Genomic DNA, 27,327 nt, shown 5'->3' with positions numbered 1-27,327 from the left:
ATATTCTTCGAAAATTCAACTATCTGAAACCATTTTTTCACTTAAAAAGTTTTTAAATTATTGTATTTTTGTCTGCAATTTCTAATAAATTTTTTAGTGAAATGATTAAAAATTTTAAATTTAAAATCACTTGAAGTTCAATTAATTTCAAAAATTTAAATTGTAAATCTTTGAAAATTCAATTACGTACTTTTAAAGAATGTTATCTCCAACACAGCATATAATAATAGTTCCTAACTATTTTTGAAATATTTCACTAAAAAATTTGAAATATTTAGGAAATATTTCATCGACCAGTGCTCATCATTCAAATTGAAAATTTCCAAAATATATATCAAAGAAATATTTTCTCAACTATAGGAAATTTTCCTGTTTTGCAACAATATTTCAACAACTTTTCATTGAAATTTATTTCAAATCATTTAAGTGAAATATTTCTAAAATATTTAGGAATATGTGTTGTGTGGGCTAAAATTATTATTTGATAAATTATTTTTAGTTATTTGTAAAATTTAATTATTTTCTGAAAATTAACAAAATCTTTTGAAATTCAATTATTTATAAAAATTTCAACTTTAACTCTTCCAAAATTATTATTTAAAAAAACAAATTTTTATTTAAAAATCTGTAAAACTTGATTATTTCCTGAAATTTTTTTTGACTATCAAAACTAAAATATATGACAAAATTTTTATTTCGAAAAAATTGCTTAAATATCAGATTTTCAAAACTGATAAAAATGGAACTTTAAGAATTTTTTTTTTTAGAAATTTGTTCTACTTAAATAAAATTTTGAAAACTTGTCTTACAATTAGTTCGACTCGGAAATATTCGAAATAAATTTTCTTGATAATATTTTTATAGAATTATTCTCATTATACAGAATTAATAAAATGAATTTAAGATCTTATAACATTAGATATTTAAAGTATAATATTCATTAATCAATTAAATTTTGTTAAAATAAAACAAATCGACTTTTTTTGGAATATAAATCGACTAAAACGAGTTTTTTATGCCTTAAAGTCGATCCAAGGCCTGTATATTAGGTCTTTTCTCACGTAAGCAAATCTATAAGAAAAGAATAATAAACAAAATAATAAATTTATGTTTCATAAAGGCTTAATTCTTAAGAAGAGAGACTGTTGAACACTAACTACCTTTAAGAAAAGTACTTCTTAAACAAGCCCAATCATCTTGATGTTAAGGGGACAGTATAAGAATTATCCAAACCGTACTCTTAATGTCATTTCTTAACAATAATTTAGACGATGATCATTATTTGACCCCATGGGAAGTTGTCAGTGAATAGTATCTATTGATGAAAATTGTAACATTCATATAATATGCTTTGAATGTACCTTTTTAAATTATCTTTCAAATTATAGTGACTCACGTCATTAATTTCATTTTTATTAACATCCTTGATAAGTAGTTTTAGAAAACTTATATGTACTAAGGGTTTACATACAAAGAAAAAACAAAAATAAAAACAAAATAAAAGTAATTTTTACATTCTCATCATAATGAGAAGGTATTACATTTGGGCGATTTTCAGCATTCTCTAATTCCAGTGAATCTCGACGTTTTGAGAGACTTTCTGATGCCGAAAAAATGGGTCTTAAAAAAATGTTTGTCTGTATGTATGTCTGTAGACAAATTTTGTACGACGATAACTCGAACAAATTTTAATGAATCGCCTGAATTCGTTGGCCAGATGATTTCGTCAAAAATCAACAAAATTATTCAAATTTTGAGTTTTTAAAAATTCCTAAAATTCGCATTTTTCAAAAAAAAAAAATTTTTCAATTTTTTTTCGAAAAATACAAGTAAAAATAAATACTTTTTTCCTCTGACAATTTTTAATAGCGATTAAAACAAAAATGTTATGCCTCTTTTTTTAAAAAAAGGACAAAAACGGATGAAAAATGGGTAAAATGCAGGGCAAAATTAATTTATTTTGAGAAAATATGAGCAACTATGTATTATCTCTGTTTAAACCACCTTAAATTAACACAAATAACAGTAACATACTCATAAAATTCCGAATTTTTTTTTTTTAATTTTTTTATAAGTTCAACTATTGTTTTCCATTTCCAAATATTGCAATTGTTTTCAAAAAATCCTCTATTTTAAAATAGTTTATATTGCGCTGTTTATACCACAATTTCGTATTTTTTCGATTATTTACTATTGAATTGGTCTAAATTCATTTATTTGTAGATTTTTTAAATTCTCATCATAAATGAGAAAGTATTCGTTTTGGTCGATTTTGACTTTTTTCTAATTTCAGTGAATCTGTACGTTTTGAGACCTCTTGATGCCAAAAAAATATGTTTTGAAAACTTGTCCGTCTGTTTGTCGCCTGTAATTTGTCTGTAGACTCATTTTGTCCCCACGATAACTTGAACAAATCTTAACGAATCGCTTTGATATTTGGTACACGCTTATTCAACATGTAAAAATGAAGCCTGAGTTCGTTGGACAGACTAATGGCGCACTCACACCTTTTTTGGCTGCCTGCCTGCCTGCAGGTTACCATGGCAACGCACGAGTGTGAGTGAGACAGAAAATTTGAATATTCAAATTTTTAAATTTTCTGTCGCACTCACTCTCATGCGTTGCCATGGTAACCTGCAGGCAGCCAAAAAGGTGTGAGAGCGCCTTATGGCGCACTCACACCTTTTTTGGCTGCCTGCCTGCCTGCAGGTTACCATGGCAACGCACGAGTGTGAGTGAGACAGAAAATTTGAATATTCAAATTTTTAAATTTTCTGTCGCACTCACTCTCATGCGTTGCCATGGTAACCTGCAGGCAGCCAAAAAGGTGTGAGAGCGCCTTATGGCGCACTCACACCTTTTTTGGCTGCCTGCCTGCCTGCAGGTTACCATGGCAACGCACGAGTGTGAGTGAGACAGAAAATTTGAATATTCAAATTTTTAAATTTTCTGTCGCACTCACTCTCATGCGTTGCCATGGTAACCTGCAGGCAGCCAAAAGGTGTGAGTGCGCCCTTAATCCGCCCATAAATTCAAAAATTATTCAAATTTTTAAAAATTTAAATTCTTCTTGAAAAAATTTTTTTTTAATTTTCTCTTAAAATACTCCCAAAAGTAAACTTTTTTTTCTTTAACACTTTTCGATACAGATTAAAACAAAAAAGTTAAAAAAGTTATGTTGTCTTACGTTTAAGGTAACAAAAATTTTAAATTATTTTCGATGTGTTATTTTACTCATTAATTTTTTGCGGCACAGTTTTAACCTATTTTTCCAACTATTCTTTTAGCAACTTTCCTCTCTAGATTTAAAGTTTTTGAAGCAGTATTCATAAAACATTTTTTCCACTATAACGAAAGCATTGTGAAGTGAAAAAAAATAATAAGTGTAGCAGGCAAAATTATAAAAAATTATAAATTAACTAAGTATAAACATTGCTATTTTTTAAGAGAAAATTCATTTTTCAACAATCTTTTTAGCAAATTTAAATAAATCTTTCTACTCCTCGGTTTTTTAGGTCGCTCATTACGATGCTGAAGTCAGTTTTTAAAAATTCAAAATGGCGTATTGAAACATTTTTGACGCGATATTTTTAGCATTTAAAGGTATTCTGAAAGGATAAGATTTGAAAACATTATAAAAACTGAACAAAAATTCTAAAAAAATCTTTTTTTTAATGCTTGTAAATTGTTTATTTAAAAATTTTCGGTTCTTTTAGTACACTATTTGATAGAGCCTCAAATTACCTGTAAAAATTTCATTAATGGGTTAATTCATGCCTACTTTTTCTATATTGTATGTTTCTAATTTTCGAGCGTGAAACGCGAGTGTCGTGATGAGAATGTTATCCTTAAAGTCAAAGTACTTTAAGAAAATGAAATTTAATCTATAAAAACCAAAAATTTCACTTATATAAATTGTACAAAAAAAATTTTATGAATAAAAACATGAGAGCAAAACCTCATATAATAAATTTGTTGCTTTAAAAATGCATTTACTATAAAGTTCTTTTTTTTACTGTTTTTAAATTTTCAATTAATTTTTTCTTTTACTCAATTGAAAGTAGTTCGAAGCGGAATATCTTATTTTAGTAAATAATTTGGTTTGTCGATTTTCGTTAATTACAAAGACCTGGCCAATCCACGGCGCAAAATTAAGGAAAAAAAAATGTATTTTTTCGAGTTCAAAAAGTATTAGGATGGAGTTACATGTTAATGTAAATGCAGAATGCAAAACCGAAAATAATGAGAGTGAAAAGGACAGGGATATATCACTATCCTTTTCACTCTCATTATTTTCGGTTTTGCATTCTGCACGTACTACGTCAACATATTGTAACTCCAAGCTTATGAAATCTAATATTCTATCATATAATTTATTTAAGTAGCCCCATTATTTACAATTTCTAAATTATGTGAAAAATAAGACAACTTAACCTAAAAATTTTCGATCTTATTCATAATAATTGTCAAAATGGATGAATATGCACTAAAGCTATTTTTTTAGAATTATGTTTTAATCGAATTTTTATTTGTAGAACATTATTTTTGCATAATAGTAATTTACAAGAATTTTAATTTTACAAAAAAAGTAATTGTACAGAATTTTCATTTTACAGAATAAATTATTAACCGATTATTAATGTTGCCGAATTTTTATTAAGACAAAAGTAAATTAGCCAGAAATTCAATTTAATCGAATCTCAAGTTTTGCAAAACGTTGTTTCGTAGAATATTCATTTTGCAGAATAGTAATTCAAAAGACTCTTAATTATGCAGAAAGGAGATTAGAAAGAATATTAATTAAACATAATATTATTATGTATTTGAATATTCATTTTACAGAAAGTGTAAATAGTCGAAATTCATTATGACAGAAATAATTTGGCGTGAAGTTTAAAATTGACGAATCACAATTTTTATGATACTTTCTAATTCGTCAATTTTAAACTTCACGCCAAATTATTTCTGTCATAATGAATTTCGACCATATTTACACTTTCTGTAAAATGAATATTCAATAACATAAGAATATTATGTTTAATTAATATTCTTTCTAATATCCTTTATGCATAATTAAGATTCTTTTAAATTACTATTCTGCAAAATGAATATTCTACGAAACAACGTTTCGCAAAACTTGAGATTCGATTAAATTGAATTTCTGGCTAATTAACTTTCGTCTTAATAAAAATTCGGCAACATTAATAATCGGTTAATAATTTATTCTGTAAAATGAAAATTCGAACAAACGAATATTCTGCAAAATTAAAATTCTGTACAATTACTTTTTTTGTAAAATTAAAATTCTTGTAAATTACTATTATGCAAAAATAATATTCTACAAATTAAAATTCAATTAAAACATAATTCTAAAAAAATAGCTTTAGTGCATATTCATGCGTCTTCCAGAAGACAGTCACTTTACAATCTTTATTTTTTCTTGGGTAGTACCATATGGTATAATTACTGATAATAATTATAATACCAGTAATTAATAATTACTAAGAATGAATACATACTAATTAATAATGATAATTAATAGTAATTAATAATCATAAATAATTACTAATAATAATAATTAATCATAATTCCTGTTAATAAATAACGATTACTAATTAACAATTATGATTTCTAAGACTAAATTATAATAAACCATTACAATAATAATAATAATAATAATAATAATAATAATAATTTCAATACTTGAAAAAACTTTATTCCTTCAAGAGTATCTGTGAAAATTTCGTTACATATAAATTTTGTTAATCAAAAATTATGTTAAACAAAAATTCGCTAAAGTAGATAGATGAAAAATCAGATAAATAGAAATTTCATTAAATGAAAAATCAATTAAAAAATTCTTCGATAAGAAAATTCCATTCATTTTGAATTTTACTTTATTAAATCTTGTTAAATAGAAATTCGATCTTGTTGACATTGAAACATGGAAAACAAGTTGTAAATTCAGATGTTCATTACATGAACATTTTGCTTCCTCTTTACGATCAGCAAAAAAATTTACTTCCTCGTGGTGAAAGCACTAACATTAAAATAAACATACATAAATAATATAATAATATAAACATTTGAGAATACAAAATTTTTCAGCTAAAATGTGAATTTTTGATTTTTTATCTTTCATTAATTCTTTAAATTTAAATCAAATCTATACTTTATATATACCAATCGATTTGTCTTGACGTAAGGAATACGATTTTATTATATATCACCATAAATTTTGCTATTTAAAAATTTTTTCGATTAAAAAAAAATTTTGAAAAAAGACGATGAAAATTGTTTTTTGGGATATTTTTTAAAATCCTTTCGTCCATTTTGAGATATTAGTGTGATATATAAGCCTACCAAATTTTACCTAAATCCATTAAAATCTGTTATAAAGTTATCGTGTTCACAAAAAAAGGGTCCACACATACATACATCGGGACAATTGATCAGGATCTCATATAACATGTTTCTATATATAGAGAAAAAATTGTTTTCACCATTTTAAAAATTTTTATAAACGAAAGGACTACAAAGCTTCCTCCAAGAGGAAGCAAAAATAATTATTTTTAAATTAAATGATTTCATTTTGCGGTTTTTTTTTTGCTTGAAATTAATTTACAGAATTATTGTTAACTAGCAAAATTAAACGCGCGCAAGCGCGCCAAATTGAGTATTTAATTGTTTGTTATAAAGAAATTAAAGATTAATATTATCAATAATAATTTAATTTATTAGAATATTATTACATATTAAATGATAATAATGAAAATTATATGTTTACAGGCCTCGGATTATACGACTTTTTCCGACTTTTTTCAAAAATACGACTTTTATCGACTTATTTTAATAAAATGCGACATTTTTTTTACATTTGCAAAAAAATTTAAATAAAATAGATTTTTTTAGTATAAAATGTAGATCTTCTTCAGATCTTCGTCAATTCAATTATTTAACAAATTTTGAACTAAAATGATTCTTCACTAAATTAATTATTTTTAATAATTTTAATGAAATACATCACAAATTCAATTATATCAAAATTATTTTTCAATTAAAATTTTTATGAAATTTAACAATTGTTTATAATTTAAAAAAAATATAACACAATAAAATTGAATTATTTTTTAAAAATTTCAATTCAAAATAAACTAAAATTCAATTATTACCCGAAATTTTAATTCAAAAACAATTAAAAATCCAATAATTATCCACAATTTTCAATTTTAACTTATTTACCAAGTTTTCAATTTAAAATGAAATAAAATTCAATTATTTTCTGAAATTTCTATTCAAAATTAATTATCCAAATTTTCAATCAAAAATGAACTTAAATTAAATTATCATCCAAAATTTTAATTAAAATTCAATTATTTCCCAAAATTTTCAATTTAAAATGAACTGAAATTCAATTATTTTTCAAATTTAAAATCAAATAAAATTTAATTATTCTCAAAAATTTGAATTCAAAATTAATTGAATTTTCAATAATTTGAATTTAAAAGCATCGAAAATTTAATTATTTCTAAAATTTTCCATCGAAAATTTTTTTTTTGAAATTTAATAATTTCAATTATAACTCTAAGGAAATTCAATTATTTTTAACTATTTTAATAATATTCTTTGAAATTTCAACTATCTGAAACCATTTTTCAATTAAAAATGATTTTCAAATTATTGTATTTTGTCCGCATTTTCTAATAAATTTTTAGTGAAATCATCTAAAATTTTAATTAAAAATCACTTAAAGTTTCAATTAATTTCAAAAATCTCAATTTTAAATCTTTGAAAATTCAATTAAATTTAAAAAATGTTTTCCAAAAATTGTTTGATAAATTATTTTTATTTCTGTAAAATTTAATAATTTGAAAATTAACAATATCTTTTGAAATTTAATTATTTCTAAAAATTTCAACTTTAACCCTTCGAAAAGGATTATTATTAAAAAAAAAATTTTTTATTTAAAAATCTGTAAAATATTTTTGTTAAAATAAAAAACAAATCCACTTTTTTTTGGAATATAAATCGACTAAAACGACTTTTTGTGTCTTTAAGTTGATTCGAGGCATGTGTGTTTATTTTGGAAAATTTTCAACAGCCTTTTCTTAAAAACAAGATGGTAAAATGCTTTTTCCTTAATGGATAATTGATTATTTCCAAGATATATACCAGCTAAAACTTTTTTTAAGTTAAAATAATAAAAAAAATTTCATGTCAATAAATTAAATATGAGCACTTTTTTCACAAAAACTGTAACAGTACTTTCTCAGAAATTACAATCAAAAATGCAATTTCCTTTTGGAAAATTAATAAACGCTAAAAAATACACCACCTAAGATTTACCAATCACGAAAATAACAAAAGAAAATTTTATTAAATATTTAACATATTGATACTGCTTTACTGATTGTAACAGCCCTTTGGTAGATTATGTATTTCAGGTGGTTAGCAACAGCGCCAATCTCCTCCTTTCGGCCAAACTGCGAAACGTCTGGTGACATATATAACTTGCCAAAAGGCTGTCATAATGAGTAAAATATGTTATGTTAAAAAACTTTTTTTTTGTTATTTTCGTGATTGGTAAATCTTAGGTCGTGTATTTTTTAGCGTTTATTAATTTTCCAAAGGGAAATTGCATTTTTGATTGTAATTTCTGAGAAAGTACTGTTACAGTTTTTGTGAAAAAAGTGCTCATATTTAATTTATTGACATGAAATTTTTTTTATTATTTTAACTCAAAAAAAGTTTTAGCTGGTGTATATCTTGCCAATAATCAATTATCCATAAAGGAAAAAGCATTTTACCTTCTTGTTTTCAAGAAAAGGCTGTTGAAAATTTTCCAAAATTTTAGTTTCAATGTAGATGGCGCTGCCGCACTTGGACCTGGCCTTAATATATTATTTAATAGGTATTCGTTGGCCCCTGGTACCTTAAAAATAAATTTTCTTCAAATTACTATCTTGTACGAAATTTCCTGGCGCATCTTTTTTCTCATCATAAATTTTTTGTATTTGTATAGAATTTTTGAATCAATATACAAGTTTAAAAAAAATTTCGTTGGTAAACGTTGTGTACTTCAGCTTCGTGAATTGAATTTTCGAATTTGGAATTTTAAAGAAACTTATTCCGAAATTTGGAAACACAATTATACAACTTTGGCAAAAATGAGAAAAAGAATTGTCAAAATTTGACACGTCATAAGATTACTATTAAAAAAAACACGTGAAATCAGAAAAGGCCAACTTCAAGTTAGGACAGAAGGACAGACCAAGCATTTTATTATTATATAATTTAATTGAAATATTTTGTAGTTTATGGCGTAACTGGCTAAAAATTTATCAAAATAGATTTATTATTTTGGTCTGGAATTTTTTTTTTAAATTTTCTGGAAAACCTGGAAAAGTCATGGAATTTTAAAATCAGTCTTTTTTGGCAACTGAAATAATTTCATGTTAGAAATAATTTTTAAAAATATTTAAATTCAATGACAAAAAGTTTCTCGTCATTGTAATTTGAAATGTAAAATATAAGTGTGTTTCATTAAATACATTTAAAAAAAAATAAAAATTTACAGAAATTCTTCGTAACGGTAATGACAATCTAGAAAAAAAGAAACAAACTTTTGCATATAAAAACTGAAAATTAATTTTTCTTCAGAAAAGACCCTTCAATCGTAAAGAATCACATAATAGATAAAAAAATGTAGATAACAAAAATTAAAACTTTTAACAATTACATTTTCTTAGCTAATTTAAATAAATAATTATTTATATAATTGTTCTCTTGAAGATTATATTTTGACTATTTATGTGAATCAGTAGAAGAATATGTGACAGTCAACATGTTTAATTCTTGTTATATATATATGTATATATCTATGTTATCTATCCTGTCTTTACTTTTTGTTCCATGAGAAATTAATTCTAGAAAACTAAGAATCAACAACTAAATACAAAGAACTCAAGAGTATCATTATATAAAAGAAATAAAATCCATATTTTTTGCAAAAATTAGATGAATCGTTTTGTATTAATTCTAAACCAATATTATATGAAAAAAAAAAAAAATTTAATCTAAATTATGTGAATTTAGAGTATTAAAAATGCTTCTTCGCTTATTGTTAACTGTTAATAATTATTTATTTATTATTTATGTTTATATATCGATAAAAAAGATAATTAATTTAATTCGTTTAAATTAATAATTCTTCAAAGTGATGACGCTAAAGATATGTAAGTCAATGTAATTATTTCATTGCAGATTTATTTGGAATGCTAAAGATTATTATGTCCTTGTGAGTCTCACGATAATTATAAATCGCATAACTTCAACGTTATGTACTAAAAAATATATAATTTACAAATATAACATTTTCACTTTAAACGTTTATTTGCATTAATACACTGAGAAAAAATTAATACTCAAATATAGGTAAAAATAATAATAATAATAATAATAAATCAGAATATTTGTATACTCGGAAATAGTATGTTTCTGAAATATAATATTCGGATTTAATATCTCTAAAGACATTCGAAACAATGCCTACATATTATAACATATTATTATTATTATTATTATTATTATTAATAATAATAATAATCAATAATATTATGTTTAAATTATATTTCTAATAATTTAAAGCTTAGGTATATTTTTATTTCTTTTTTTTTGTTCTAATTTCGTTCTGTATTATACAAAAATATGCCACTTTAAAAATAAACAAAATCTGATTTTATTATCAAATATTTATTCATAAAAATTATGTTTAAAAAAAAAAATTAAAATTTTTTTTTGAAATGGATTTATTTTTTAATGAAAAAAAAAAAAATGAAAAGGAACATCCATTCAATATAATAAGCACAATATTATGTAATGATATATACTGGTTGTAAATTTTTAAAATTGAAAATTCTCATTTATGAGGTAATAACAATAATGCAGCAGATGAACTGATTTCTCGTAGTTTTAAAAAATTATTCATACTGCCATAAAATTTTTTTTATTTGCAAACTAATTATGCCTTCACTTGAGTGAACCGTTTTTAGAGCCAAAATTAATTTAAAGAATTTGTTTCTTTTTTTTGTATGTATGTTATAGCTAATTGGATATGTTTTATTATTTTTTATTCTTTACATAAATATACATATTGCTTCCTGAAACAGATATATATATATATATATATATATGTTTTCACGAAATTTGTTTATTTTATTTTTTTTTTTTAAAGTTTATTATTGTTTGTGCTGGACGTGCTTACGAAATTTTTTTTTTTTATGATTGTGCATTTCTGTTTATAGAGTCTAAAAATATTATTATTAATTGAGTGTTAGAAACTTGTTTAAATATTCTATAATGAAAACTATACTTAAAAATTTGCTTTCCTTTTTAACATTAGTTATATCTTGGATGTTTCTTGGAATATATTTTTACTATCTTTTTTTCAATTGTATTGGATTATATTTTTAACATAATCCAAATTTTTGGTTCTTTTTATATCTGGTGGAAAAAATTAATTACCCGAGAGTTTAATTTAATTCAATTCTTGCACAATTTAAGTATAATAATAATTTATAAGTATCAATTTTTTTTATCTTATTTTATGAATTATAGCAGCAAAATTTTTAGTATACAAATGCAGATCTTCTTCAGATCTTCTTTACTTCAATTATTATTTAATAATTATTGAAAATAATTTCAATAATTTTAATGAAATTCTTCACAAATTCAATTATCTTAAAATATTTTTCAATTAAAAATTGTATGGATTTCAATAATTGTTTAAAATTTAAAAAAAACCAGCAAATAAAATTATCAATTCAATATCAGTTGAAATTAAATTATTTTCAAAAATTTTAATTTAATATCTTTTAAAATTTAATTATTTCTGAAATTTTCCATATCTAAAACTTTCTGAAATTTCATAATTTCAATTCTTTTTAATCAGTTTTATAATATTCTTTAAAAATTCAATTAATTAAAAGCATTTTTCAATTAAAAACTTTTAAATTTCAATTTTTGTCACTGATTTCTAATAAATTTTTCAACAAACAGAAATCACAAAAAATTTTAATCAAAAATCACTTGAACTTCAATTATTTCCAAAAATCAGAATTATAAATCTTCGAAAATTCAATTATTTAAAAAAACTTATCTAAAATTATTTGATCAATTATTTTCAATTTTATAAAAATTTAATTATTGTCTACAATTTAACATTAGATTTAACATTCTTTTGAAATTCAATTATTTTTAAAAATTTCAACTGTAACTCTTCCAAAATTCAATTACTTTTAATAATTTTAATATTTTCTTTTAAATTTAATTATTTAAAAAAATTTCAAAGAAAAACTTTCAAAGTTTTAATTGTTAGAAAAAAAATTACGAGCAGTTTAAATTTGTAGAAAAATTAATTTCAAATTTAAATTCTTTTGCAATTTAATTACTTAAAAAATACATTCAATTTAAAAATCTGTAAAACTTAATTATTGTCAGAAATTTTTTTTTTACCATTAAAACTAAAAAATATACTAAAATTTTTAAATGGTATTTAGAAATTTCAATTATGATTTTAAAATTGTTGTAATTTAAATGTTGTTAGATAGGAAATTTTTGAATAAAGTTAAATTATTTTCTCGATTTTTTGGAAAGACAGTAATTGTAAATATAAAAAGTCTCCTTTTTTCCTTTAACTAATTAAACTAGGAAAGGGAAAAATTTATCTTCAAATTCAAGAAAATTTTTTGTTTTTATTCTGAATATAAAAAATAATATAAAAATTATTAATATAAAAAAATCAACTATTTCTTCTACTGTTAAGTAATATAACTTCCTTAAACATGCATTAATTTTAAAAGTTTTTTTTTGTTTCAAAATGTTGGTTTTTAACTGAACTTTTTAAAAATTTCATGCAAAAAATTATAAAATTAAAATTTACTATATTTTTTGTAATTTAAAGGTTAAAATTTGGTTTTTAAAACTATTTGTATCCTTTGATAATTATCAAAAAATTTCCAAAAAAAACTATTCCCTTTTAAAAAAGTTTTAAGCATAATCCAGTCGTGGGAAAACATTTTTTTTCAATATTTTTGGAATTTTTTTAAATTTTCGAAATTTTTTAAAAATATTCCGGTTTTTGTTTTATATTAGATAGTTTTATGTATTTTAATGCGTTGATTACGAAAATCATAGTGACATGACACGAAAACTTGATTTTTATTGTGAAAACCATAAAAAATTCCTAAAATTTTTGTTTTTTTTTTTGTATATTCTACCTAATAAATTTAAAAAAAAAAAAAAAAAAATGTTAGGACTTTATTATAGTTTACCGGAGATATTTTTTAAAAATTCAAAATTTTAAAAATTGTAGAAAATTCCGAAAATAATGAAAAAATTGTTTTCCCACAACTGGACTAGGCTTAAAATGTTTGTAAAAGGAAATAGTTTTTTTTTGGAAAATTTTTTAAGGAAAATCGAATGATACCAACAGTTTTAAAAACAAGATTTTAACCTTTAAATTACAAAAAATATAGTAAATTTTATAATTTTTTGCATGTTTTTGAAAATTCCAGTTAAAAACACACATTTTTGAAACAAAAAAAAAAAAACTTTTAAAATTGATGCATTTTTAGGGAAGTTACACTGAGAAAAAAAATGTTTAGTCAGAGCAACCAAAATTTGGTTGGGCCAACAAAAAAATTTTGTTGGTATTTAAGCAACCAAACTATTTGTTTGTGTCAACAAAAAAATTTGGTTGAGTGTTTTTTGTTGGCATAACAAAAATGTTTAGTTAGCTCAACCAAATTTTTTTTGTTAGTTCAACAAAAATGTTTGGTTTATTTTATTTATTATCAATTTAACATTGAATTTATATTTATCCAATTGAAATATTTGTGGACTTTGAAAAATCCCAACTCCGCCTGGAATCGAACCCATCCTTGTGAGAGATTTAAACTAACTGTTCTCTTAAGCTATGAGCTGAGAGCGAATCAAATTATTTGGTTGTCGCAACCAAATTTTGATTAGGACAACAAACCATCATTTGGTTTTTTAGACCAAACTATTTTGTTGTGTTAACCAAATTATTTTGTTGTCGTAATCGAATTTTGGTTGGAATTTAAAAATGTTCAATCAAATAATTTTGTTGTCCTAACCAAATGTTTGGTTAAGATAACTCTACGACTTTGTTTCAGCCAACCAAAATTTGGTTACAAGAACCAAAATTGCCTAATCAAACAATTTTGTTGCAAACACTAAATTTTTTTTCTCAGTTGAGCATTCAAAAATAAAAAATTAAAATTCTCCAATTTTGAAAAATTTATATCTCGTAAAAAGCTTGATGAAAAAATTTGCAAAAAAATACCATAAAGCTCTTTTTTTGTAGGGTACAAAAAGGTATAAAAATTTGAGCCAAATCGAAGAAGTCAAAGTCGACGATATGTTGGTTTGGCATGCTTATTACTTATTTTAGTTAAGAATAAAAAATTTCAGTAGAGAAATCAAAATAAAATTAATAGTAAGTAATTTCAGTTTTAATTTTTTATTCAGTTAATATTTCAGTTTTTTGGAAGTTTTTGAGATTCTTTAAGAAATAGTAAACAATAAAAATTTTATAAATAATGAATTGTATGTTATTTGAATATTTTTAAAGAAAAGTATAGTAGTCCTGTCGAAAAATGTTGATTTTTAATGATTCTACAGTAAATCTACAAAAAAGTATTTTTTTTTCCAATACAAAATATATGTAAAAAATTCATGGGCTTTTGAGACAGCATTAAATATATTTATTAAAATCAAAATATGGAAAAAATATTTATCTCTTTTTTTCCATTTAGAACAAAATTAATTAAAATTTTTAAATTGTATTTTTAATTTTTAAAAAAAACTTTCAATTAGATAGAATAATATAGCGGCAAATGGTTTTAAGAAACGTATTATTTAAAACTTAATAACTTTGAGAAATATATGTTTTCCTCATTGTTAGGATTAGACCTCAACGCAGCGGGTAAATTACTTTATTGCGGTACTGGGTCGCTGCTTCAGGTACTTACAGAGACGGCAACTTAATTACCAAAATTACACGAATTTTATGCATTTTTAAGTATCTTTCCTTTTGAAAAATGCAATGTTGCCAAATGACAATTTTTTGTATATGATGTTGCCAAATTTTTACTTTGTATATACTATTCTACATTTTAGTTGATGTGATGAGTGTCAGTAGATAAATTCACGTCGCGGCTCTCATACTCATTCTATATACCTAATAAGTTTTTTGTGAATATATCTCCAACGTGTTTTCTTCATTCTGTCATTATTTTTTTTTTTTAAATTACAAAATAAATATATAGACACTATTTTAATTATCTTTTTAACTGTGTCCATAGACAGGTAATATATTAATTTATTATGTACGTATTAATTTTATGAAGTTTCTAATAAGAATTTTTTTGATAAAAATTTATTTAAAAAAATATTTAAAAATCAGGGTAATTATTATGATTATAAAAATAATCTTCTTTAAAAATATATTCGAATTGTAAATTTATTTTTAATCCGACAGTTATCAATGCAGATTAGTGTATTCTACTTTATCTTTAAAAAAAAAGTGTTTTTTTTTTATTTAACAATTTAATTTGTGAAATTTTTCTTTTGTTTCACATCACAAAATAAAAATTATATTCCCAGTGGACAAAAATCTAGTGAAAGTTATTGATAAGTTTGAAAATACCAAAGTACAAATGTTGTACTTTAAGGTATGGAGACAAAAGTTCCAATTCCAAGTTATTATTTTTCTGAAATATTTTTTTTTCAATTGTAGTTTTTTCCCAAATATAGTTTTCTTTTATTTTTTCTTTGGAAATTTGATATTTTTCTTTTGGACAATTTTGTAATTTGGAAAAAAAAATTTTGTTCTTTTTTCTTGGATATTTTTTTTCGAACTCTTTTACCCCAATCTTTGAGGTGAAATCGTACTTTACTACCCAATTTTAGGTAACAAAAAATAATTCCAATTTCCTTATTATTTCCAAAAAAAAAAAAAAAAATGATTCGAATAATCCGGATTAAGTTGCAAAACGTTGCAAGCCAAAGTGATTCGCTTAAAAAAAGAAGTGAATTTTTGAAATTTTTGACTGTTGACTAATTTTTTTAATTTTATATAACTACGGAAATTTTCGTGCATATTGTTAATTTCAATATTAATTGTATTAATTTGAATTAATTCGGTATTAATTTGAATGTTATTAATGAATTAATTTTTATCAAAAACTATAGAGGGGGAAGAGGATTAAAATTCTTGTCAAATGTGAACAGTGGATTTTTTAAAAATATATAAATATTATACTATTGTATAAAAAGAGTGAAAAAAATTGGATCTACTTATTTGTTTTCGAAAGGTTTTTTTATGTTCTTTCGAATGGTACAAAAATTTTTTTTTAATATTTTGAAAATAAAAAATATATTTTAATTTTTTTCAAAGAAATTCAAAATTTATGCCTTCTTTGAAAACAAAAAATATATATTTTAATTATTTTTTTAAAATTCAAAATTTAACACTCTTTTGAAAATAAAGAATATTTTTTAATTTTTTTTTCAAAAAACGACCCTTTACGCGATGTAGGGTCAGCCGGGGTAAATCCGAAATCTAATTATTTCAGCTTAATTAAAATTTAAAAAAATAAGTTAGACATGAGAATTTTTACCTCAGATCCTCTTGAAGAGATTCTAAGTATTATCCCATTTTTCGTTTGGAAAATATTGGACTAAATGAAAAAATATTTCTACCAAAAATTAAAATCTATGAGTACTGCAAATGCCCTAAGTTTAAGCGTGATCGCGGAGAACATTTTTTTTTTTTACCTTTGTCGTTTCACCTGAAACCTCTCATTTTCCAAAGGTTTTTTCCTGCTCTTTTGAATGGTACAAAAAAAATATTTTAATTTAGCCCTTTTTTGATAATTAAAAATATTTTTGAATATTGAGGATATTTTTTCTTTTTTTTCTTTTTTTTCTTTAAAATGAAGCTTAAGATGTATATTTTCAATATTCAAATTAAATAATATCCCCCTTTTTTTATATCAAAAATGTACATTTTATGCTTCATTTTAAAGCATAAAATAAAGGAAAAAAAGTGTCCTTTTGAAAAAAAATAAAAATTTATTTTTTATTTTCAAGAAAGGATTAAATTTTGAATTTAAAAAAAAAATTAATATATATTTTTTATTATCAATAAAAGGGATAAATTTTCAATTAAAAAAAAAAAATTTTACACCATTCGAAAGAGCAGGAAAAAACTTTTCGAAAACATATTGATCGAAATTTTCTTCACTTTTTTTATACAATAGTTATGGTTTTTCAAAAAATCTAACTTTCATATTTTCGTCATTGAATCATTTGAGAAATTTGTCTCTTATTAATATCCATTTTGTGATTTTCAAAAGTTCATTACAAATTTTTTTGATAAATAATTATAATAATTTATTTGTTTAAAATTGTCTAAAAAACAAAATTTTTAATATTAAACAATTTTAAGATAAATGATAATAATAATAATAATAATAATTAATGTATAATATTCAGAGCGTCTAACCAACCGGAAATCTGGGAAAAAATGACGTATCTATAAGTTTTTAAACTTGAATTTTGTTCAAACAAGATTTCAATCAGATTTCGAAAAATTATAAAAACTAGGATAAAAATATTTTTTTTTAACCTTTTCTTGTAAATCCATTGCTATTTCACTTTCATCTTTTCTATTACTGAGAAAAATGTTTAGTCAGAGCAATCATAATTTAGTTGGGCGAACAAAAAAATTTTGTTGGTATTTAAGCAACCAAACTATTTATTTAAGTCAATCAAAAAAATTTGGTTGAGTGATTTTTGTTGGCATAACAAAAATCTTTGGTTAGCTCAACCAATTTTTTTTGTTAGGTCAATAAAATTTTTCGGTTGATCAAACCAACATTTTTTTTTTGTAAAATTAAAAATTTTATTCTACCTTATTTCTTTTCATTTTATCTTTTTTATAATTATTTTATTATTTATTTATTACCCAGATAGCACGGAAACTTGCGGCAAGCTTACCGTGCAAGCTTGTCAAGCTTGCCGCGCAAGCTTGCTGCAAGCTTGTCTGAGCTATCGAAATGTCCCACCCAGGGCAAGCTTGCCGTGAAAGCTTGCTGTAAGCTTTCCAGGAAAGGTTGCTGCAATGTTGCCATGAAAGATTGCTACAAGATTGCTGCAAGCATACTAAGAATGATTGCGGCAAGCTTGCCGTGAAATATTGCTGTAAGCTTGCTACGTAAGGTTGCAGGGGAATTTCAACAAGCTTCTGGAAAGTTTGCTGCAAGGTTGCTGCAATTTTTAAAAAATATATTTTAAATTTTAAAAAAATTTATGTGTTTTCTAAATTTGAAAATCCTTGTGACGTTTATTATTATTAACTATGTCCGGTTTATTTTCATTTGGAAACTTAGCGAGAAAATTTTCGAAACAAATTTGAGGGGACTGGGAATTGAAACCGGGTTCGACAGACCCTAACCAAAGACCCTAACCGAGAACCTACTCGACCAACTATCAGAGAATAAAAAAAGCTTGCTCTTAACCCTCGACTGTTTTTATGATTTGAAAAACGGTGGGCTTTTTCAAAATGCTTTTAAATAGAAATTTTGTGTTTTCTATTTTATTTGTTAATTAATCAATGTTATTATTGTTATATTTTATGAAATTTATTTAAAATATGAAAATACTTATTGAAAAGATGAATAAAATTCTTTAAATGTATTAAACATTTGTTAATTTAATAATATATTTATATATCTTATTATATACTTACTTTATTTATCATTTTAATTTCTCGTATTAATTGCCGTTATTTTTTCAATATACCGTAATTTTTAACTAATTAAATTAATTTTTTATATTTTTTTAAATATTTTTAATTTTTTTTTGTAATTAATTTTTGAATTTTATATTTTTGGTTTTTTAATTTTATTTATTATTAGGTTTTATTATATTTTATTATATTTTTCATTTATTTTTTATTATTGTTTTATTTATTATTAATTATTTATTATATTTTAATTATAATATTTTATTATATACACGGAGAGAAATCTGCTGCGATTTTTGCTTGTGCTGTCTTTATTAATTTCATAAGTCATTTTTCGATACCATTTTAGCTTAAGACTGGAATAATTTAAATATGAATTCATGTATTTAATGTAATGGAGTGTATCAAACAAAAAACACAAGTCACGGGTGTTAATTTTGTATGAATTTCACATAAAAACTGCAAAGGGGACATGCCATAAAAGTATTAGATCCTCTCTTATAAAATTTGCAAGAATGCCATCTGATTTTCAGGTGGAATTTATACAACACAATCTTACCTCCGTATACACACAGCATTTCACACACACAATCATTGTATGCTGGTGATTCCGAGGAACGGAACGCACAATGCGCACGCTCGTGTTTTACTATGCGTTTTTAACCGCGAAATTTAAAATAATTTTATTTAAAAATTTTTTAAAAATATTTGTTGCCAATAAGTGATTGTTTATTAAACAGTAAAATAGAAAATTTTAAATACTAAAATTTTTAAATATTTATTAGCTAAAATGTTATTTGTTCTTTTAAAAACAGAATCTATTAAAAATAAAAAACAATTAAAAAATTTAATATTAATTACATTTGTATAAATTTATAATTATATTTATTCATTGTATTTATATATTTGTTATTATATTATGGGTATGAGTATTATTTTTATATTAAATATTAAAATATAATCACCAATATAGTATTAATATTATATATTTACATATTTATTACATTAATTAATAATTTTAATTTAATTAATTAATATATGAAATTAATTAAATATTAATAAAATATTATATATATTCAGAAAATTATCTATGGATAAATTAAATTTTATTTTATTTAATAAATAAATCGAGAATAAAGTCGAATTATTTATAATGTATGCATTATAAATAATTCGATTTTATTTATTATTTTTCTATTTTACTTTTTAATAAACAACCACTTATTGGCAACAAATATTTTTAAAAAAATTTTAAATAAAATTATTTTAAATTTCGCGGTTAAAAACGCATAGTAAAACACGAGCGTGCGCATTGTGCGTTCCGTTCATCGGAATCACCAGCATACAATGATTGTGTGTGTGAAATGCTGTGTGTATACGGAGGTAAGATTGTGTTGTATAAATTCCACCTGAAAATCAGATGGCATTCTTGCAAATTTTATAAGAGAGGATCTAATACTTTTATGGCATGTCCCCTTTGCAGTTTTTATGTGAAATTCATGCAAAATTAACACCCGTGACTTGTGTTTTTTGCTTAGAAACTATTTTTACAATAAATACTTGAATTTATGCTAAAAATGCAAGTGTCGTGCCATGTAATTAAAGTAATTTACTCATCCAAGCAAAAATCGCAGCAGATTTCTCTCCGTGTACAAAATAATACCAAAAAATAAATTAAAAAAATATAACAGTCAATAAAACAGTCGAGGGTGAAGAGCAAGATTTTTTTTATTCTCTGATAGTTGGCCGAGTAGGTTCTCGGTTAGGGTCATTGGTTAGTGTCTGTCAAACCCGGGTTCAATTCCCAGTCCCCTCAAATTTGTTTCGAAAATTTTCTCGTTAAGTTTCCAAATGAAAATAAACAGGACATAATTAATAATAATAAACGTCACAAGGATTTTCAAATTTAGAAAACAAATAAATTTTTTTTAGATTTAAAATGTATTTTTTTAAAAATTGATACAATTTTGCAGCAACCTTGCAACAACCTTTCCAGAAGCTTGTTAAAATTCTCCTGCATCCTTACGTAGCAAGCTTACAGCAATCTTTCACGGCAAGCTTGGCGCAATCATTCTTAGTATGCTTGCAGCAATCTTGTAACAATCTTTAATGGCAAGATTGCAGCAACCTTTCCTTGAAAGCTTACAGCAAGCTTTCACGGCAAGCTTGCCCTGGGTGGGACATTTCGCTAGCTCAGACAAGCTTGCGCGACAAGCTTGCACGATCAGCTTGCTGCAAGTTTCCGTGCTATCTGGGTTTGTTTAAGCCAACCAAAATTTCGTTACAATAATCAAAATTGCCTAACCAAACGATTTTGTTGCAAACACAAAATCTGTTTTTTTTTCAATGTATATATTGTAAAAAATTCTAGCTTTCTAATAAAAATAACAGAAAGAAAAAAATTGTCCAGTTGGTTAAAAAATTAAAAAATAAGACAAAAAATTCTATCCATACGCTTCAGAAATAGTTATAGTATTCTCTTTTTTTCAGTGTTGATTTATTACTTATCTTATTATTTAATCAACATACCCCGGTTTACCTTATAAATCATATACGGTGCATTGGATTGCGCAAGTTGCAAGTGTTGTTACATACAGATGCCAAGATTACTATATTCCTCCTGCTTGAAATAAAAAAGAAACTAATGTTTAATTTACTAAAATGAATATTTAAAAGATAAATAGATATGAAATGAGTTGTATGCATTTAATTATATTTCCATGCAATTAAGTCTTTTTCAGGATGTAAAAACTTTTTTTTTTATACTATCCAATAAAAATTGTAATTTAGTAATAATAATTGATCAGAAAAAAAAGTAACTCTCATAAATTTACATAATTATTTATTTTGATATAATTTTTGTGAATTTGTTCTATAAAAGGTGAAAAAAAAATACTTATTTTCGAGAATTAAAAAATGTTAACAGGATCATATTAATAGACAATATAGTGCATATAATTGTTTCTAATAGGGAGTTAAGTAAGCAGACGAGTATAGTTAAAGTCGCATATTGTTAATGAATAAGTCTTATTCTTTAAAGTCCTTCGAACTGATATTATCTCCAAGGTCTACTGGTCACTCGCCTGGTGTTAAACGTTTTTAAACTTGATGTTTTTCCTATTTTTAGAAAGATTTTTGCCATTATTGTTATTTAATTCATTTCCACACGCTAATCAGATCACATCAGATTGAAAAATTTCAATGTTTACAATTTTTTGTAATATTATCAAAATTTTATTTAATACCAACTATTATTACAGTCTTTATCACAAAATAGCGAGATCAAAATATATTTCTTCACACATATTTTTTTTATATATATTTTACTATATATTACCAATGCCAATTAATTGATAAATAAATTACGCATCAAAAAAAAAAAGTTGTCTGAACCAGAAACCAGATAACACTGCTTTTTTTATGTATTTTAATTATATATAAACACTGAGGTTTTAAAAAAATTTTTATGAGTATTAATTTTTTTAAATTGCGAAAAATAAATTTTAAGTGAATTTTGAATATAAAAATCATTAATTAAAATATTTATTTTAAAGTATTTTATCAGAAACAATTATTTTTTAAACGAATTTTGATTTTTCAAATTAGCATTTATCAGAATTTCGTTTTTATACGAATTTTTACATAAGAAAATTTTTAGCTACCGAATTTTTGTTTTGCAGAATTTTTATTCCAACAGTCATTTAATTTACATGACTTTTTATTTCAAAAAACTTGAATTTAAGCTAATTTTAATTTAATAGAATTCTCCTTCAATCGAATTTTATGTGAATATAGAATTTTTAAATGACAGAAATTCCAATTCACCGAATTTTTAAGACACCGAATTTTAATTTGTCCTAATTTTAATTTCTACTAATTTTTAATTGATAGAATTTTTCAAGACGCCGAATTTTCATTTGTCCGAAATTACAAATTGACCGAACAAATAATCGACAGAAAGATTTAAATTTTTTTTAAAAAGTCATGTAAAGAAAATGACTGTGAAATAAAAATTCTGCCAAACAAAAATTCGGTAGCTAAAAATTTTGTTATGTAAAAATTCGTATAAAAAAATAAATTCTGTCAAATGCTAATTCAAAAAATCAAAATTCTTACGAAATTTTTAGAAATTGCTCTAATTTTACTTGAAACTTCATTCCCGGGTGTTTTTTTGGGTTGCTGCTGTAACATATCAGAAGTTATTTTTCAGAAATTCAAAATGTCGAATTCAATGTGGCGGAAGATTTTTTAAAAATTTATCGAATTAACCTAAAAGTTTGCACCTGATGGGTCTTTTAAGTTGCTGATTACGAATCCGATGCTAGTTTTACAAAATTAAACGTAGCGGATTCAAATAGAACAAGGTTTTGAACATTAGATTTGTTATTTAAAATTTTAGCAAAATAAGTTTAAATTTGTATTCAGCGGAAAGTGAAATCCGTAATGCGGAAATAGAGTGCGAAATGTCGAATACATAAATTAAAAAGTAAGATGCGCAATGTGAAAAATTTAATGATTAATTAATTTTAATAAATTTATTGCATTTATATTTCAGCTTCTCAGTGAGTACAGATCTTAGGCTAGCCAGTCAACAAGAGAATAACAATACCGATCAAGCTGCTAGATTTGGCTAAGTTTTGATTAACAAAGTCTAAGAATTCGACTCGTGTTCTGCGAAAAGTCAAATCTATATCGCACAGACATCGTAGGATGGTAGAAGGTGAACTTGACACAAAGCATAATCATAGTAAGTTTTATTCTAATATTCAATTTTCAAAGGCCTTAATTTTAAATGTATCTTAATCTATAACCCCTTCGGTGCTTCGAGATTATATTGGGATGACCGTTTTTCTTCTGGTTGACTCATTGAAAACCACACCTTTTGGTTGGACTAATCCTCAAACTACGCAACTGCTGTCAAGCTTTAAACTTTGTAGGTGAAGGTCCCTGGAATCTTGCGATCCCTGCGACCTTTGCCGATCTTTCTGGCCTATTTATTCTTCGTTCGTGCGAGAGACTTCTTGGACTCCTCAAGGGTTGTTCTGAAGACTGACACATGCATTTTCGGATGCCTGTGATATGGCTAATGTTCGCCTTATCGTTATACTTTTCTCTACATAAGAAGCAGCTTGGGCTTCTACTGCAGTTTGCAAACTTATGATCAACTTCACCGTACTTAAAGCACGCAGTCGATCTGTCCGCTGCCTTACGAACTCTTCCTATATGGCCGTACGCCAAGCACCGAATGACTATCATCCTTTTTTTATTGGGTAATCCATAAAGCTAATCCTTATACGTCCCACTTTCTCCAGCCTGTCCGCTTCCGTTGGGTCGGTGACTGAAACCACGACCTTTATTCCTCTTCAGTTGGGTCCTAGGACTGTCACTTTTTTGGCTTCTGGAGCACTTCCGCTAATGCCTGTTAGAACTCTTCCTCCTAACTAAACAACATCCATTAAGTTTTTCGTTACTTTAACCCTTTCTCTCGTATCTTTATAAAACTTCTATAACCTCTCAATCAACCCTTGCTCAGTTTTTTTTCAATAGCTTCCATAATATCCCTTTTAATTACAGAAGAAAAGGTAGTGTTAATATCGATAAACGCTGCTTTTAACTTTCCATTGTTTAAACCCAAATTTGTTTTGGTATCGCTCAAGTTTGATTTGAAGCAAAATATTGCAACTAAATGATAAACACTGATATATTAGTCACTACATACAATTAGTTGATTTGTGGAAGAATTATGTTAAATTAAATTTTAATTAATATGTAATTAATGGGCACATTACTTACTTAATAAAGTTTAATTTAACACAATTCCTTAGTATAGCACTGACAATTTCCTCAATATTGCATTCTCGTTTTCTGAAATGATGGTGTCAGAAAATGATTTATTAATCGCTTCTTAGCTCTGTTGAAAATTCCTTTACAAGATCCTGTACAGGATAAATATGAAAGTAAAAAAACCAAAACTACTGAGATTTAAGAAGAAAGGAATGAAGGATAAACAGTTATTGAAAATGAATAGAAAAGATGTGGAAGAAGTAAGTGAATTTTGTTATTTTGGGTACAGAATTTTTTATAAAGTAATTTTCAACTGGAAAGTATTCTGGAAATTATTGCAATGTTCGCTTATTAAAATGATCATCAAACATATTAATTTATTATCGTGAGTAACATTATTGTACCTCCAAAATTTATTACCCAACCCTAGACGTTCAGGAAAACTACTGTGCACGATAGTAAATTTACATGTTTGACGATCATTTCAACAGACATTGAAATCATTTCCAACTAATTGGGGAAGCGATTAGGAAATGGTTTTCTGCCGCTCGATATCATTTCAAGAAACCGAAATACAATGTTAAGGAAATGATCAGTTCAAACAATTCCTTTTTAATTACCATATATTCTTATTCTAATCTACAGAGTGTGATGTAAAAGACGATCGCCTTAACGGTGGCAGTTCCAAGGACTTAGAACTTGCACGTAAGTTTATCAAATTTTCTTTTCTATATAAGCATTCTTATTTGACTAAATTGATATTTATAATGTTTGTTTAATTTTTAAGATATTGGGTCCAAGGGAAAGACCCTAGACCCCGAAAAAGGATCTTTCATAAAAGCTGATTTTGAGAAAGCCATCGAATTAGCCGGTAAGTCTGAATATTAATTTATTTTCTTTTTTAATACAAACCCAGTAATAAGTGTAATATACAATGCAAATACGGTACAAATATTTCCCATCTCCGCCACGATGCCGAGATGGCGAAATAGAAATAAATTATTATTATTAGTATATTGTGCTTGTCCCAATTTCCACCCTTGTAAAAATAATTACTGGAATTACTAATTATAATTACTAGATATAATTACTGAAATAGTTATTCCAGTAATAATCCTACCCAGGCAGAAATCGACAACCGGCATGGTACCGGGCCGGTACCTGCGGCGGACTTGCCAGGGCCGGCGTGATACCGGCATTTTCGCCGGCCCGGAGCCGATCCAGTCAACAATGATAACCCGAGAAATATACGCCCCGGTGCCGGTAAATCGCCGGCCCGGTACCGGCCCTGTTCTTGTTTTTAGTATTTTCATGCCGGTTTACTGCCGGCACACTACCGGCATTTCTGCCGGCCGATGCTAAAAAAAATACTTTGTTTATTTTCTGCCGGCGTTATGCTGGCGCGGTGTCAGATCAGTATATTTTATTAACAACACATTTCATATTTATTAAACATTAAACAGTATGAATTATTATTTAATTTAATTGTAAACACTAAAGAGAATGCTGAAACATATGAATCATTATTAATAATTAACAGAGAATCTGAAGAAACGTGGAACTGAACTCAGGACCCTTGGACTGCAAAGTCGACGCCACATCCGCTAACCTAAACCTGCTTATGAGAAGTAAATGCAAAGTGCGCTTATAAAGTTTGAAACCAGGACCATTTGCAAAAAGTTCTAAATTAATAGAAAACAACTTATCTAAAAGTCAATTTCAATTATGTAATGGCAAAATTAATAATTATTTAGTACTATACATACATTTATAACAATATTCGTTGGGACGAAGGCAAAAGATAAACCGCTGGCACGGTACCGGTCCGGTACTGGCTTTAAAGAGAAAACTTTCAGAAACGCGGTGGCATGAAATTAATTTTAATATCTTATTAAATTATCAAAATTCTATAATATTAAATCGGAAAAGACTTGATGTAATGCCGGCAAAACACATAACTCTGTTTCAGGTATAAAAACGGTATTGACAAGTGGTACCGGGCCGGTACTAATTTTTAAGCAGACAGAACTCCATTGCAGGTATAAAAACGGTATTACATAGTAGTACCGGGCCGGTGCCGGGCCGGTACTTACTTTGATGCCGTCATAACTCCGTTGCCGGTATAAAAACAGTATTGACATGTGGTACCGGGCAGGTGCTGGACCGGTTACTTTTTCAGTACCGGTTATAGTCCGATTTTACCACCGGTCCGGTGTAATGCCGGTCGTCATTGAACATCCGGACCGGTACCACGGTGCCGGTACCGGTTTTTATCCGACTTTACCACCGGGCCGGTATCATGCCGGTCGTAAGCATCGTAACACCACCGACTTTTCTGCTTGGGTAGTAGTTATCCCAATAATTATGACAGTAATTATATCCAGTACACAGTAGAATCGAAGTCTTATTTTAAGTTAGAAAAGGTGCCTTATTTTCTGTGACGTAGGCACCCGTCAATATGAAAAATCAAAAAAGTAGTGTATATTTCGGGCTGATCCGTCATTTAGGAGGATTAACTGTATGAAAACAAGAAAAAGATAAGGGATGATAATAATGAACGCATACGTAGCAGGAGTTCGAAGTATAGAAGTAGAAACTTTCAGAAGAGTATAGGATTTTATATAAGAAAATAATACAATAAACAGACAGAATTAATCAAAAATCAACATTAATTTACATTATAAAGGAATTACTTTTTAAATGGAAAATAT

General features: G+C 25.4%; 1 protein-coding gene across 5 annotated transcripts in view; it reads left to right on the top strand.

Moving 5' to 3' along the window:
- LOC127285678 (synaptic vesicle glycoprotein 2B) overlaps positions 1-27,327 on the top strand; it is an 86,563-nt gene that overhangs the window by 51,766 nt on the left and 7,470 nt on the right. For all 5 annotated transcript variants that reach the window (XM_051311809.1, XM_051311808.1, XM_051311811.1 and 2 more), the window contains exons 2-4: positions 23,388-23,579; positions 25,262-25,321; positions 25,404-25,487. In XM_051311809.1, coding sequence (XP_051167766.1) covers positions 23,543-23,579; positions 25,262-25,321; positions 25,404-25,487 — 181 coding nt within the window. In that variant the 5' untranslated portion in view covers positions 23,388-23,542. The remainder of the gene's footprint in view (positions 1-23,387; positions 23,580-25,261; positions 25,322-25,403; positions 25,488-27,327) is intronic.

This window comes from Leptopilina boulardi, unplaced genomic scaffold (genome assembly GCF_019393585.1).
Source record: "Leptopilina boulardi isolate dan_hultmark-lab unplaced genomic scaffold, ZJU_Lbou_2.1 LbouV2_341, whole genome shotgun sequence".
In the NCBI taxonomy this organism is placed as follows: Eukaryota; Metazoa; Arthropoda; class Insecta; order Hymenoptera; family Figitidae; genus Leptopilina; species Leptopilina boulardi.
Note: the sequence above shows the minus strand (reverse complement) of the source record. Positions and strands in the feature narration are given on the sequence as shown.